This window comes from Pteronotus mesoamericanus, unplaced genomic scaffold (assembly GCF_021234165.1).
Source record: "Pteronotus mesoamericanus isolate MK-2021 breed Mesoamerican mustached bat unplaced genomic scaffold, CSHL_Meso_final contig_27, whole genome shotgun sequence".
Classification (NCBI taxonomy): domain Eukaryota; kingdom Metazoa; phylum Chordata; class Mammalia; order Chiroptera; family Mormoopidae; genus Pteronotus; species Pteronotus mesoamericanus.
This window is the reverse complement of record NW_026555115.1, coordinates 19,421,252-19,436,360: the sequence shown is the minus strand read 5'-3', so window position 1 is coordinate 19,436,360 and position 15,109 is coordinate 19,421,252. Positions and strand designations below refer to the sequence as shown.

The following is a 15,109-nucleotide window of genomic DNA, read 5'->3' as shown; positions in this document are numbered from 1 at the left end:
AAAGGGACTTCTCGGCACACCCAGGCTCTCACAGGGCCCTGCCTTGACTCCAGCAGGGCTCTTTAGGATGATGCCCATGAGCTACCCAGCACAGGGCATGGCCCATGTGTGGCACAGGTGCACTAAGGGGGATGAGGTGCAGATGGTTTGGGTCAGGTGCTGCTTGGAGATGAGAAATATGGATAACTGAGGCATGGAGACCTGGGAGAAGAAACCAGCCAGACTTGGTGACAGTCCTCCTGCCTCAAGTACCCCCGAATCTGACTCAGGCAGGCCCTTCTGCAGAAACATCAGCTTAGGAAGAGGAAGACTCCATGCACAGCAGACCCATTACTGCTTTCTGTGCCTCTCTGTGGCTGTTGTCCAACTTTCCCAGGTGATTCATCTGACTCAGGGTTTGTTCAGTGAAGGTTCATGGACCAGGTGTCCTGTTGGGGAAAGGATGGCTGTGATCTGATAGTGAGGGAAAGCACCAATGGTAACACGCATGGGAGTAGATGTTGCAGGGACCCAGAACAGATGGTGTATGAGGAGAAGGTGGTGGCGATCTTGGGAGCTTCTGAAAGACGCCCTGGGCTCCCATGCCAGGAGGCAGCAGCATAGACAAGCTTCAGGACCTCGGCTGGGGTATTTAGAACAGGATGGGTTTCTGGGGTGAGTCTGCCTGGATGTGGGAGAACGTGGTAGTAAGGGTGAAAGGTCAGAGCTTCTCTAGCAGGGTTCATTTGGCACTTGCAATGACCTCTGGGAGAAAAGGACATTTCTCCAAGTCTGCAGCTACTGTACCACCCTGAAATTGATTCTTACCTGGGGGACATCTGGGAGAATGTAGTAGACTTCAACCTGCTCCTCTCCTCACCCTTCCCTTCCTTATCCCTCTGTGTCCCTATTTTCTCTTGAAGATCCCCTCTAGCCCCTTCACTATACCTGTGGGGGAAACTGAGGCTCAGAGAAGGAAAGTGACTCGCCTGCAGCCACGCAGCCATGTAGAGGCAGAGCCAGGACCTCCAGGCGATTGCCCTTCCACTGCATAACCCTGCTGCCCTTTCAGACTGTATTAACTCATCCCCACTTTCACCGAAGGAAATGAGGGAAATTCGCACAGGTTGGGGGCCCGTAAGGTGACACACTGCACCAAGCCTTGATAGCTCTTCTCATTTAATCCCACTGTTCCCTCAGAGGAAAAGACTTTCATTTTACAACAATGAAAGGGTCATCACAGATACATTTGTTTCCAAGTAACAGAATACCTTACAAATGTGGCTTCAATGATAGGAGTTTGCTTTTTCTTGCAAATTGAAAGTCTGGGTATATTTTCTTTCAGACACTTAACAATCACTTCGAGGACCCAGGCTGTTTCCATTCTCCCAGTCTGCCATTGTCACCTTTTCTGCTTCTGATTCTCTTGCCTTTTGTTCAGAAGATGGCTGCCTGAGCTCCAAGAATCATGGTCTGACACCACAGTGTTCAAAGATAAGAAATGAGAAGTCTCTCTCTCTCAGGTCTCTCTTTTTATCAGGTGGTGTATAATGTTTTCAGCCTCCGTGGTCAGAGGCAGGTAGGTCGTGATGAGAAAATAGAGGTCCAGGCAAGCGTGAGCCCTGCTCCTTCTGGCCATTTCTGCCATCACCTGCATGTGGCAGCCAGAGGTAGGATTTGAACTAGGTTCTCGGGTTACCTGGCTCTAACACTGGTGTTTTCTCCTCTGCTTCCAGCTGTTTTTTGTCACAATGTCCTGCCATGTAAGCAATGAGACTGATTGCCTAGGTCACTGCTCATTACCTGGGGTGAGAATGGTCCAGAACTGACCCCTCCCTGCAGAGGAGCCTCACTCTCCAGCCCTTGAGGATCTCCCAAGGCCCTTTCAAGTAAACCAGTCCTCAGCCCACCAGATCGGCTCCATGCTTTGACAAAACCCATAAACTAAGGACTGGCTATTGGCTTTACAGAAGGCATCTCCTCTATATAGATGGAAGGAGCTCTGTACTAGTTAGGGTATTTTAAGCTGTGAAGAACAGAAGCCCAACTTAAACTGGCTTAAAAACAAGGGGAACTCATTAGTTTATGGAATTGAATGATCTTAGGGTAATGAATTGAGGTCCAGTTTGATCCATGATGCAAATGATCATCCTAGGAAACAATTGTGCGCGCGCGCGTGCTCTCTCTCTCTCTCTCTCTCTTTCAGCTCTGCTTTCTTAGTTAACTGCATTCTCAGACCCACATATTTGCAAGATGGCTGTGTACAGCTCTGGCCCCTAAATTCTCTCCTGTTCATATTTGGAGGGAAATAATCAACAGTTCTTGTCTCCTGTTTCACATGAATCCCCAGGGTTCACTCTAATTGGCCTTTTCTGGCCTGAATCACCAGCCTATCCTTAGCAATGTCTAGTGGGATCTTGGAGCAATGACTGATGGGACCTGGGAGTGAGGACTGATAGGAGGAGTGATGACCAGTGGGAACTTGAGTGATGACTGGTGGGAGCTGGGCACAATGACTGGTAGGAACTGGAGTGGTGACTGGGAGGGAGCTGACAGAGATAAGTGGGATCTTGGACTGATAACCAGTGGGAACTGGGAGTGATGATGGGTGGGGCTGCTTCCCTTGTACTGGCTGGAGAAAGCCTCACTGAAGAGTTGGTGTTTGCAGAGGCTGAAGGCCACGGCTGGGTTGTTATAAAACAAGGAACAAAAAGAAGGATGCCCCAAGCAGGAGAGATCATGCTGGAGAAGTCCTGCTGGGGTTGGGTGGGGCAGGAATGGGATGACTCTGATGGAGAGGTGGCCTTTGTGGAGGCCCTTGAAGGGTTGGACTGAGCCAGGCTATGTGGGGATGAGTGGAACCACATTCCAAGAGGAGGGCATGGCAGGAGTGACAGGACCCCACAAGGTGGGGACGTTCTCCTGGACTGTGTCGGGACTTCATGTTCTTCCCAGGGGAGGTGAACGGGAACAGTAGAATTCAATGCTAAGAAACAGCTTCTGGTTTTTAAAAATTCAATACCCTTCAGACTACCCAGGGGTGGCGGTGGGGGGTGGTGAGTGACAGAAGTTCCTGGTCACAAGAGCACATCCTTATGGGGCACAGACCATGTGAGAGGCCACTGTCTCACCTCTCTCCCTTCAGAACTCCTTCCTCCTCTAGGACGTTCACTCCCTGGATCCTCTGTGCAGCCCCAAGGGTCTGGGACAGGCAGGAAGCCACTTTTGATAATATCTATTTGGTATTATGGATCAAGGAATTTTCTGGAGGCAAGTTTCTCCCAAGGCCCCACGTAGGCCCAAGAACCCCACCCTGGTAATTCCAGGCTCTGGGCAGCACCTGGTACATTGTTGGCACTTCATGGGGGACCTGTGAGAAAGAGATTGATTTTCACTCCCAGTGGAGTGAAAAATCTTTCTTGTTGCTCCAGACAGATTTGGGGCTGAGCTGGGGAACAGAGAAGCAGATTGAGAACAGCCACTCCCACTCATTACAGGAATCCTCATTGTGGACCCCAGCTGCTGCTCCCACACACTCCCAGGGCAGGGAGTTCATCATCCCTGCAGCTCCCTCCACCTTTGGTCAGCTTGGTGGGGACGTCTGGCCTCCTCCTGATCAGGTATCTGCTGCTCTGTGACACCCCTCCCACCCCACCCACCAGCCAGGGCCCTAGTTTTGCCCTCTGGGTGCACAATCCCTTCCACTCACCCTGCCCTGGATAGGCCTGAAGAGAGTGAGGGGCAGTAACCAGGGCAGAAACTGCCTTCTCTGGACTAAGCAGCTCTAGCTTCTTCATATGGGTCTTCAGCCCCCTTCTTTATGCATGCTCTATCTGTTTCTGCCCATCTGCTTGGGGAGTAGCCCATTTCTGAAAAATCACACAAGACCATCTCCTCCCTTATTTTGGGCAATAGACTTCAGTTAATATGGCCTCAGATGGTTGGCTTTTTAGCATCCTCTTAATTCATATTGAACTTGTAGTCATCTAAAGCTTTAAATTGGTCTCAGTGTCTCCCATATTATGTTTTTCCAATCAATTTTTAATACAAAAAAATCATGGGTGTTTGCCCCACTTCTGGCTCATCTCAGCCACATGTTTTAATCTGTGGAAGTGACTGAGTTCTGACTGAATACCTGAGCTGCCAGGAGCCAGATTTCAGTGGCTCTCAAATGCCCTTCTGCCCTCCAGATGTCCTTCTTCCTGACCACTCACTCTGAAATTTCCTCATTATGTCCTCAACACACACTTTCCCATGCCTAGTTCCCCTTCCCATTCCTTGTCTTAATGTACCACCTCTGCATCCATCAGAAGCCTGTGAGTCAACCCTGGGCCCCCACAACCCTCTGCCCACCATTCACCACCAAGTCTTACCAATTTTGCTCCTTTTCTCCCCTCCACTGCCACAATCTTTGTGGGAACCACCACTGTGTCTCTGGCTTGAGTGATGTGGATACCTTCCTGCCAGATTTCCATCCTACCACTCTGACCTTTTCTAACCTAATGACCTCTTCATTTGGAATGATCTTTAAAGTTGCCAGTCAGATACCATCATGCCCCTGTGCAAAAGCCCCTCCTTGACACCGTTGGCACCAAGGATGATCCTGATGATTCCTGCTCTCTGAGTGCCTCCCAGCTCCATCTCCCTCTGACTTCGCCAGTCATGCCTGCCTCATCTTGCTATCTGGCTGACTCTAACTTATCCTTCTGTTATCTGGCTGTCAGCTTGCCTTCCTCAGGGAGGCTTTGTGGAGCTGCACATGACAGCAGCCCCTCTGTTCTGCTCCTTCACAGCATTCACCAATCTATAATCAAGTTTGGGGGTGATCAATTTCTGGGCTGCTCTGGCTTGGGTCTGCAGGCTCCAAGAAGGCAGACATAGTATCTGCTTGCATCGTGTTCCTCCCAGGGCCTCCAGAGCAGGGATGATGCCAGATATCACACAGCAGGTGCTCAGTGCAAAATGAGAGAGCAAGTGAATGAATGTTTCGCATACAAAAAAACACACTAGGTGCTTCTTTCAACTTGCACCCAGTCAGCACCTTTTCCATGCCAGGCAAGTCTCTGCCAGAGGCTGAGGTGATGGAGGTGCATGTCCTGGCCCTGGTCTCTTGGGAGTGTCATAGGTGGGGTTCTCCAAAAGCAGAGGCTGAGATGGAGTGCCAGGTTCAAGTTGCTTCTTAGGGATCGGTGAAGGGAAAGGGGAAGAAAAGGATTGGGCAGAAGTAGAGTTGTGGTGCTGGCTAGGCAATGCTTCAGTGGGACCTGGGGGGCAAGTACTACCCATCAGAGGGGCCAGACCTTGAGACCTGTGCCTCTCCCCTTCCCCGGCTACAAGCCACAGGGAAAGGCTGCAGTTCACTGCAGCAGGGGCAGACCTTCAGAGATCTCACAACTAGACAATGTGTGCTGATTCCACTCCTGGTCCCATGGTTTGCTGGAGCTGGCTCCCATGGGCTTGCAAGGCCCAGGGTTACATATTCAGGGATTTGTGAGCATATTGTTAAACCTTTAGTTGCTTAAAATCAGGGCTTCCCCTCCTGCCCTGCCTCCGAGAGTCAGATTACAAGCACAACACTACCTGCAGCTATGAAACAAAATCTCCCTTGAAGGGGGATCTGGGTTGTATATCTCTATGCCTACCACCAAGAGCTGTTGGCCTGATGTGGAGAGGCTGACAGGTAGACAGTCATCACAAGGCCAAGATGACAAGTACTCAACAGCCCGGGACAGCTATGGAAACCATGAGGGAGTCACTGACTGCTCTGGCAATCAGGAAAACCTTTGTGGAGGAGGTGACTTTTTTTTCCCTGACATGGTAGAGTAGTCAAAAGGTGCAAAAGGCATCCCATGAAAAGACTCCCATCCATTTGGCCATCCTATCTACTCCAGGTGCCCATCCCAGAGGCAGCCACTCTTGCCAATTTCTCATGAATTCTTCCAGGGATAGTATTCTGCGCTCTTATGAACAAACATGCACAAGTCTTTTCTTTCTTGCACAAATGAGCTCATGCTCTGCATACTTTTCTGTACATTGCTTTTTTCTCTTAATTGTGTATTTTGCAGATCAGACTTCATTAGTAAATACAGAGCTGCCTCGCTCTAACAGCTGCAGGACGTTCCAGCTTATAGATAGACCATTATTTACAGAACTAGTCCCCATTGGTGGATCTTTAGATTCTTTTGGCTTTTTGCTATTTCAGATACTGCCTCCCTGAGGCTCTTTGTCATTTTGCACAGGCATGAGCCTCCCCAGAGGGTACATATTCAGTAGTGGAATTGTTGGGTCGAGCATCTGTAATGGCAGTAAATATTGGCCTTCCAGGTAAGGAATAGCAGGTGCAGAGCTGAAAGGTAGACATGGAGGAAAGAGCATGGGACTGGGAATCAAGAGGACAGGGCTCATTACGAGCTCTGCCATGGAGGGGCAGTGTGGTGTTCCTGAGGCTGTGGCCAGTATAATGGTCATATTCAGACTGGGACGTTAAGGGGAGTTTCAAAAGAGAGTGCTGTCCAACCACTTATGAATGGGTGGATAAATTGTGACATAGCCATACAATGGAATATTATTCAGCCATGGAAAGGGATGAAGTATGGACACGTGCTACACCACGGATGAACCTTGAAAACATTACGCTGAGTTAAGGAAACTAGGCACACCAAAGGCTGCATATTATATGATTCCATTTATATGAAATGTCTGGAGTAGGCAAATAAATAAAAACAGGAGGTAGATTAGTGCTTACCTGGGACTGAGAGGAAGGGAGAAATGGGGGAGTGACTGTTATTGGCTATAGAGTTTTTTTAAGGGGGATAAAAATGTTCTAAAATTAGTGATGATGGTTACACAACTCTGAATGGAAAACCATGGAATTGTATACTTGAAGTGAGTGAATTGTATGGTGTGTTAACAACTATATTGCAAGAAAACGGTTTTTTTTTTGTTTGTTTTTTGTTTTTTAAAAAGAGAGATTGCTAATAAAACAAAGGACAAAGTTAAAGGAACCAAAAAGGATGGCGCAGCACCCTGGGGCCATCCACATTAAGGAACCATGACTTCTTAGGCCTAAAGTGCTAGGAGGCTGGACCGCTTCACTCCTGCGGGACTGTACTAAGAAGACTTCCAAGCAGGAGCTTTGCTCTCTGAGAGGGAACACAGCCATCCTGTGGGGCCAGCGGAGATAAGCAAAAGGAGCAACTACCAGGACTTTCCTCCGGCCCTCTCAGCTCCCTCACAGCTATATTCAAACCATCCCACAACCCAAATGTCCTGGGCTCAGTCAATCACCTGGAGTGATCTGGGCCCTGCAGCAAGGAGGCTCACTGGTGCAGCCCTACAGTCTAGCCTCCTGGGGCACTGAGCTGGAGGGAGAAGTGAGGGGAGGAGTCTGGAGAGACATAAGGAGGAGATCCCGCATACTCTGCGAACTGAGGTCTGTTCCTTTTTTCTGAGTCTCCACTTCCTCACTTGTGAAATGGGATGAAAATGCCCATCCCTCAGGAGGCATAGGAAAATCTCATTCTATTAGGACTCTGAACACACGTTGTGTAGATGAAAGAGCAGCATGAATTCACGGCTAAGATTCTCAGAGAGAGTCAGAAGCGGCCTTGGAAATCACCTAGTTCAAACCTTTGAGTTCAAATGTGGAAACAAGGCCTAAGGAAGGTACCCGGCCAGTCAGCGTCAGTGACAACCAAGTCTCAACTCCAGAGACATTCCCTACGTACAGCTCCTCTGCTGAGACCTTATTTCTAATAGACTTTATTTTTCAGAGCAGTTTTAGGTTCTCAGCAAAAATGAACAGAAGGTTTCCATATACCCCTGCCCCTACATACGTACAATCTCCCTGCATAAGAGCGGTACATTTGCTACAACCAATGTGAGATCTTAAAATCATAAGTCCTGCTCCACTGGCTTCCCTGTCCACTCACAATAAAATCTCATCTTTTAGCGTAAGGAGGCAAGACAACTAATGTCTTGCGGTGGCTTAGATGGGATCCTGGAACAGAAAAAGGACATTAGGTATAAACTAGGGAAATCTGAATAAAGTATGGACTTCAGTTAACAGTACATATTAATATTAACTTATTAACTGTAACATTTTCTATACGAAGGTAAGATGTTATTATTAGGGGAACTGGATGCAGGGTGTATGGAAACTCTTTTCACAGATTTTCTGTAAACATAATACTGTTTTTAAAAAATAAAGTTCATTTTTAAAAAAACTGAATAAGAAAAAAAGTCCCATGTCTTTAGCGTAGTCTGTGGAGCCTGTAGGATGGAACCTCCACCTGTGCCACTTCAGCATCTTACGTGTCGCTGCAGTCTCCATGCTGCAGCCACATGGCCTTGGTCCTGCTCTGTGCAAGCCTCTGGCCCTTCGCCCTGCAGTTCCTCAAGTGGAAATGAAACGAGAGAATGAGTCTGTGTTGCCATGTGCTGGCCTCCCCTCTGCTTGAATGTCATCTCAGAGAGGTTGTCCTCATCACCAAGGTCGCGTAGCCTCCCCTACCTCCTTTTTCACTCTCCAGCCCTTATTCTCATTCCATTTTCTTCTTCTCACTTATTTTATTACTTGAACTAGTTACATGTTCCCCTCTACCCCCTGGAATGTGCTTTTTTTAAGGGTGGCAGTCCATCCCTCTTTACTTAGTCCCCAATACTCACATGATGCCAGCACATGGTAGGTGCTCAGTTTGTTCCCTCATTTCCTATGAAGGTCAGTCACCAGGCCTGCACTAACTGACCAGCAGTGACAGGCAGATAAGAGCAGGGCCCGTGGCTGGAGCTGGAGGTGAGATGAGAACGCAGTCCGCTCGTAATGTCATGTGAGGCCCAGTGGTTTTCAGACCCCAGGCCACCATCAAGGTGAGAGGCGAAAGAAGAACTGTATGTGCTCAGAGCCTGCTGAGACCAGACCTCTGCACCTCATGGATCTATATTCTCATTTCTTTGCCTTTTGCACTGAGGCTTCTCTGCATTCCAGTGTGGTGAATCGGTAGACCCTGAGCAGTCTTATGTCCACTGATCTTTAAGCTGGAGCTCAGCAGTGCAGCCACAGACATAGAATATTGACAACGATCCATACCAGCAGTTCCAAGCCCCCTCTTCCTGCACCTGGTTACTCCCTAAGGTCCTCTTGATTTCCCCTCCATCCAGCAAAGCAGAGTTTCTGCTCAGGATGGTTGCTTGGGGCTGAGCATACCAGTGGTGGAATAGTTTCAGTGCTTCTGTCGGTGAATTTACCTTTGGGCATTTCCTAAGAGAACCTGCTATAGGCCAGAACTGGGAAGGTGCGTGGGGTCATGTCTTTTACAGCCTGCAAACCCTTCCACTGCCCAATCACTGATTCACAATCCAGACCCTTTAAGCGTAAAGGGATCCTGGAAGTCCCCCTGGGCAGCTTAGAAGCTGGTAGCCGGCTTGGCCTCAGGGGGTGGGAACAGAGTGTGCAAAGAATGTAGCTTTGTCCCGGACATACTTCCTCCGCTGTTGTCTCTGCCTCAGGGAGAGGGCTTGCTGCCTTTCTGTAATTTCCATCTGGGTCACCAGTCCTGACCAGGAGGGCTGTGATTATACCCAGCTTAATTTGGACATTATGCAATCACTGGGGCTCTCAAAATGCAGAGTTTGCAGGGTTAACAGGCTGCTGTCATTTGATTGGGGCCCTACACAAATACCCCATGGCCTCAGGCAGCCACAAGGGAAGAGGGAGACAATGTGCAGAGGCAGCATGCAGAGTGGCAAATGCACCCAGGCCGACCAGGAACCTGGTCTTCGGCACTGGTATTCAAAGTCTGGGGTCCACCTCAGCAAAAGCATTTGGTGTCACACACTTGCAAATACAGCCCACTAGGTTCTTAGTAAAACATTCCAGTGACTTTTTTAAAGACAACTTTATATTGAGAAATAATTCATATCTCATACAGTATACTCATTTAAAGTGTGTAATTCAAAACACTTTTAAAAATATTCTCAAATATGTGCAGCCATCACCACAATTAACTTAAGAATGTTTTAATTATTTCAAAAAGAAACCTGCACCCTTTAGTAGTCACTCCCCACTTCCCCAACCTCCCAGTCCATTAATCTATCTTATGCCTCTATAGATTTGCCTATTCTGGACATCCCCTATAAATGCAATTATATAATTTGTAACGTGTTCTGACTGGCTTCTGTCACTTAGCATAATGTTTTCAAGGTCCGTTTATGAGTAGCATGTGTCAGTACTTCATTCCTTTTTATGGCTGAATAAGATTGCATTTATGGATAGACAACATTGTGACTTTGATTGGCATTTCTCTGATGATTAGAGATGTTGACCATCTTTCCACATGCTTATTGGGCATTGTACCCATTGCATTTTTGTAAATTGCAAGATATAGCTTACATGCAAAGAACCCCACAAAGACCATCTATGTTTATTTAAAAGAATAATTATGAAGCAACTATATTAAGGAACAGAACATTGCCAGAACCCCAGAAGCCATCTTGGTGACTCTCACCAACCAGCGTCTTGGTATGTGTGTTCCTCATCTCTTTACTCTCTATAAGTCCCCTCTGTATGTGCTCTGAACAACCCAATTTTGCCCACTTTTGAACTCGGTACAGATGAAACAGTTCTGTGGAAATCTTTAGATGGCTTCTTTTCCTCCGCACTGTGTTTCTGTGGCCGTTTGCTGACACTGCCCTACAGTGTGCTATTGAGTACACATGCCTCAGTTCATTCATTCTACCATGATGGATGGACACCCAGATGATACCCAATTTGGCAATGTCATGAACACCGCTGCTGTGAGCACCCAGGAACCTCCTTCCTGCACACACAAGCATATGTTGCTCTGGGCTACACAACTTGCACTGAGGCATAGTTTCTGTGTATTTTCATCTTTGAAGACGCTGCTGTGTCTGCTCTCCAGCCAGCAGTGTGTGCGGGTTCCAGGAGCTCCTTGTCTTGGCCAGCACTGAGCAGAATCAGAATTTGTCTGACATCCCCAGCATTTCTGTGCTGAAGTCCCTGACTGCACCAAGATCACAGTCAGCCAGGCTGTCATGCCTCAGAAATACTGCCTAACCCTGCCGCCAGCATGTATCACACATCTCAGCCTTACTCCTTCCATGTGATTTTTAGGTCAAGGCAGAAAGGTGGGCTGGACATTTGGGAAATCTCTCTTCACTGACGACCAAAGGGATGTCTGTGTTATTTGGGTTGTTACTCATCAGCATAAGCTCTAGGTGTGGGGAGGTCACATGAGGGTATTGGCACCTCGTATGTGCTGTGTCACACTTGGTGTCCTGCTACTAAAGAACCTACCAGTCAGGATCTCAACATTCGGGATGTTTGCCTTGTTGCTGGCTTGTTTTGTTGCAGGTACTATGGTTAAAACACAGGTGACCCTTCCTTCCCGTTGAGTATATTGACCAAGCACTTGTCATTTCCTCCTGGAAGCAGAACAACTAGGACTGGTCAGACCATAAATAAAGGCCCATTCTTGGTGACAAACCTCTGTGTCCCCAGCACCTGCATAGGCCCAGCATAGAGAGTAGCACTAATGACTACTTTTTGAATGTCTGATTCTGTTCTAGCACCCTGACTTTGGTAAGAAAAGATAAAATTGCCTTCACTCCATATTTCAGTGAAGACAGCTGAGCCCCAGAATGGGGTGTGACAACCCCAAGGCACGTAGCAAGTAAGCAGGCCCAACCCCTTGATTTGCCTCTCAGCAACAACACTCTGAATGCCTCAACCACCAGTGTGCCCACTCCAGGAGTTAGCTGAGCCTCAGCTTTTCTCTGTAAGTGGGATCATGCTTACCTGAAGGAGTTAAATAAGATGGCATATATAAAAGAATGGGTCCAGTCTGTGTATAGGCAGTTAATAACTGTTCAGTTACTTCCTCATTTATTCACTTATTTTTTTTACTGTGTAACAGGCAAAAGTAATTTGACAGTCTAGAAGAAAGCTATAAAAATGCTCATATACTGTGACCCAGAAACTATGCTCATTCACACATCCCCATCCCAATGCCTGGTACACAGTTGGAGCTTAATCAATGTCTATTAGGATGAAATAGGCTGAAGATGATGAGAAAGGAAGAGAGGTTTCAGTTCTAAATACAATTGCTTCCACATTATGTATAGTTAAGAAGAAAGAAAGAAGGAAAGAAAAAGAAAAGAGGGAGGGAAGGAAAGGAAAGAAAATTTTTTTAAAAATGTAAATATCCCTGTACTATGGGAGCGTCTAGTAAATGCTGCCTTCTTCCATTGCTGGGATATTCCAAAGCTGAGGTTAGCAAAACACAGCCCAAAGGCCATGTCTGGCCCACTGCCTATATATGTAAATAAAAATTAAATGAAAACCAGCCACTTAGTTTTACCTTTAACTTCACAGTGTGTTATCTTTAGTGTCCAACTTTTCTCACTTAACATTATGTTTTAGAGATCTGTTCTTTCCTGTATTAGTAGTTCATTCTTTTTCACTGCTACCTAGTATTTGATTGTATGATTATAATTAACCACTATTTATTATTATTCCCATTCTACATATGGAGGAACTGCAGCACAGAGGGATAAAGGAAGTTGCCCAAGGATACATAGCAGGTTCATGTTAAAACTGGAATTTGAATCCAGGGTCCAGAATCTGTGCTGCCATCTCCCCACCCCACCTCAGCCCCCGCATACAATGCTGCCTCTTGTGTAATGACAATGGAAGCCCAAGGGTCTCAGGAACTCAGAAGAAGGGGCACTGCATCCAGCCTGGTATCCAGGGAAATATGCCAGGGAAGTTTAAATCAGAGCCATGGTTTCCATACTTATGTGTCCACAGGGCCTCGCAGGTATCCTAAGTGATCAAAGCAGTTGACCTCTGAAAAACCATAGCTTAGAGTCAGGGAGGCAATAGGGAGCATGAGGACTATGGCAAATTGAAGGATACCAACCAAGAAGACAGCTGCTGGTATAGCTCTAAGTATTGTTGCCATATGACAATGCCAGCAGATATTGTGGTGAGCCAGGACACAGCAGGACAACCAGGCTGGCATTTGTGCCCAGATTCTATTGCCAGGAAGTCAGCGCCCAACTGCACCAGTTATTAAATAATTTAATTATCACTCCAGAGTTGCCAGATGCACTTTCTGTTTGCAAAAAACAAAACAAACAAAATATGGAAGTCTACCTTTGAAACTCTCCTGGTTCAGAAATTATTTTAAACCTGTGCAGACCAAAGAGAACTTATGTGTGGTCTAGACTGGCCTGAACAATCTAAGGACCACACAGGAGTTGGGAGGCAAAGAAGGCAAGTTAGTTCCAGGTGGAAGGCACAGCACAAAGGCAGGAGATGAGAGGAATTTGAATCCAGGCCTGAGTTTCCTGCACGAAAAAGAAAAATAAAAACCAAACGCAGCTAGTTGGGGGATGGGGTGGGCCAGCCTGGATCGTGCATGCAATGATGTGCACTGTGTTCTTCCCCGCCCACCTCTGCAGATCCTAGAGGAGAACATGAAGCTGGAGTGTAAGTGCCACGGCGTGTCAGGCTCCTGCACCACCAAGACGTGCTGGACCACACTGCCACAGTTCCGCGAGCTGGGCTATGTGCTCAAGGACAAGTACAACGAGGCTGTACACGTGGAGCCTGTACGTGCCAGCCGCAACAAGCGGCCCACCTTCTTGAAGATCAAGAAGCCACTGTCATACCGCAAGCCCATGGACACGGACCTGGTATACATCGAGAAGTCACCCAACTACTGTGAGGAGGACCCTGTGACAGGCAGCATGGGCACGCAGGGCCGTGCCTGCAACAAGACAGCTCCCCAGGCCAGCGGCTGTGACCTCATGTGCTGTGGCCGTGGCTACAACACCCACCAGTATGCCCGTGTGTGGCAGTGTAACTGCAAATTCCACTGGTGCTGCTATGTCAAGTGCAACACCTGCAGTGAGCGCACTGAAGTGTACACGTGCAAGTGAGCTCAAGACCACACTGCACCTGCCTTCGAGTCAGGTCCCTTGTGGGGCAGACCGGTCTCCAAGCTGCCTTTACCCTGGCAGGTCACTTCCCAGGCCTCCATAGGGATGCTGAGCTTGTCTTTTCTGCTGTGGAGGCACCTCTGGGGTTTCCTGCAGGCACCTGTGGGAAAGGGCTCTCCAGAGCACTTAGGGTTCTAGTCCACACCCAGTGCCGCTCCACCCTACTCCAGGCACTGCCTGGGGCCCTCCTTAGCTGCAGCAGAACCTTTCACAGCAGAAACCCTAGATCCTTGGGCCTCATCAGAGCAATATTTAACAATTTATTCTGACTTTAAAAATAATATTAATTTATTTAATTAAAAAAAATCCTCCCACTCATCGGGATCCGTTTTCTGCAAAATGGGCTGTTTGCTTTCTTTGCAGGAAAATTTTGTTGCTAGGACAAGAAGCCAAGTAGAACTATACAAAGTTATTCTTTATCCAGACATTTCTACTAGTTGATTCAGCAAATATCCCCTGCACTAGATGTTTAAGAACAGAGATATCCATATCCTTTACGTATATAGATATACATACACTTTTTTCTTTCTTTCTTTCTTTCTTTTTTTTTTTTTTTTTTTTGCTGTTTGCTGCTACTTATCCAGAATTTTAAGTTGGTCCAGATTTGGAGATGTTTTTCAGAAAACATTTCCTATCCTTTAGTTCTCCCCAACCCAAACTTCACCATTAGAAAAATCTGGTTTGGAATATATAGAAAGAGGAAAATAACTCCCAGCAGTTCCCATCTTTTGGAAAGTGAGCCTCTGGATAAGAGAGAATATTTTGTAAGAGACTATTTTTATATGAATATTTTATTTATATTGAGTCTGACTATGTCATTCCAAGGCCTGTGCTTCTTCTTAATTCTGGACTTGCTTTGGTGTAAGGAGGACAAGGCCTGGGTATGGAGTCGGGCCCCACAAGGACCCTCACGCGGCTGGGTTTTCCGGTTCTGTTAGCCAAATGGGCAAAAGCGGCCAGTGGTTGCCAGGTCTGTGGTGCCATCCATGTTACCTGGGAAAGGATCTAGGATCTAGATACTCAGCTTCAGCCTATTAAGCTCAGGCCTTTAGAGCACGGTCAGAGTGGTGACCTCATGATGAGCCATGTGGTAGGTAGGTCTGTGTGC

General features: G+C 47.3%; 1 protein-coding gene across 1 annotated transcript in view; it reads left to right on the top strand.

Moving 5' to 3' along the window:
• WNT7A (Wnt family member 7A) overlaps positions 1-13,941 on the top strand; it is a 61,294-nt gene extending 47,353 nt beyond the window's left edge. Inside the window, exon 4 of the mRNA XM_054574951.1 lies at positions 13,462-13,941. Coding sequence (XP_054430926.1) covers positions 13,462-13,941 — 480 coding nt within the window. The remainder of the gene's footprint in view (positions 1-13,461) is intronic.
• The last annotated feature ends 1,168 nt before the right edge of the window (positions 13,942-15,109 follow it).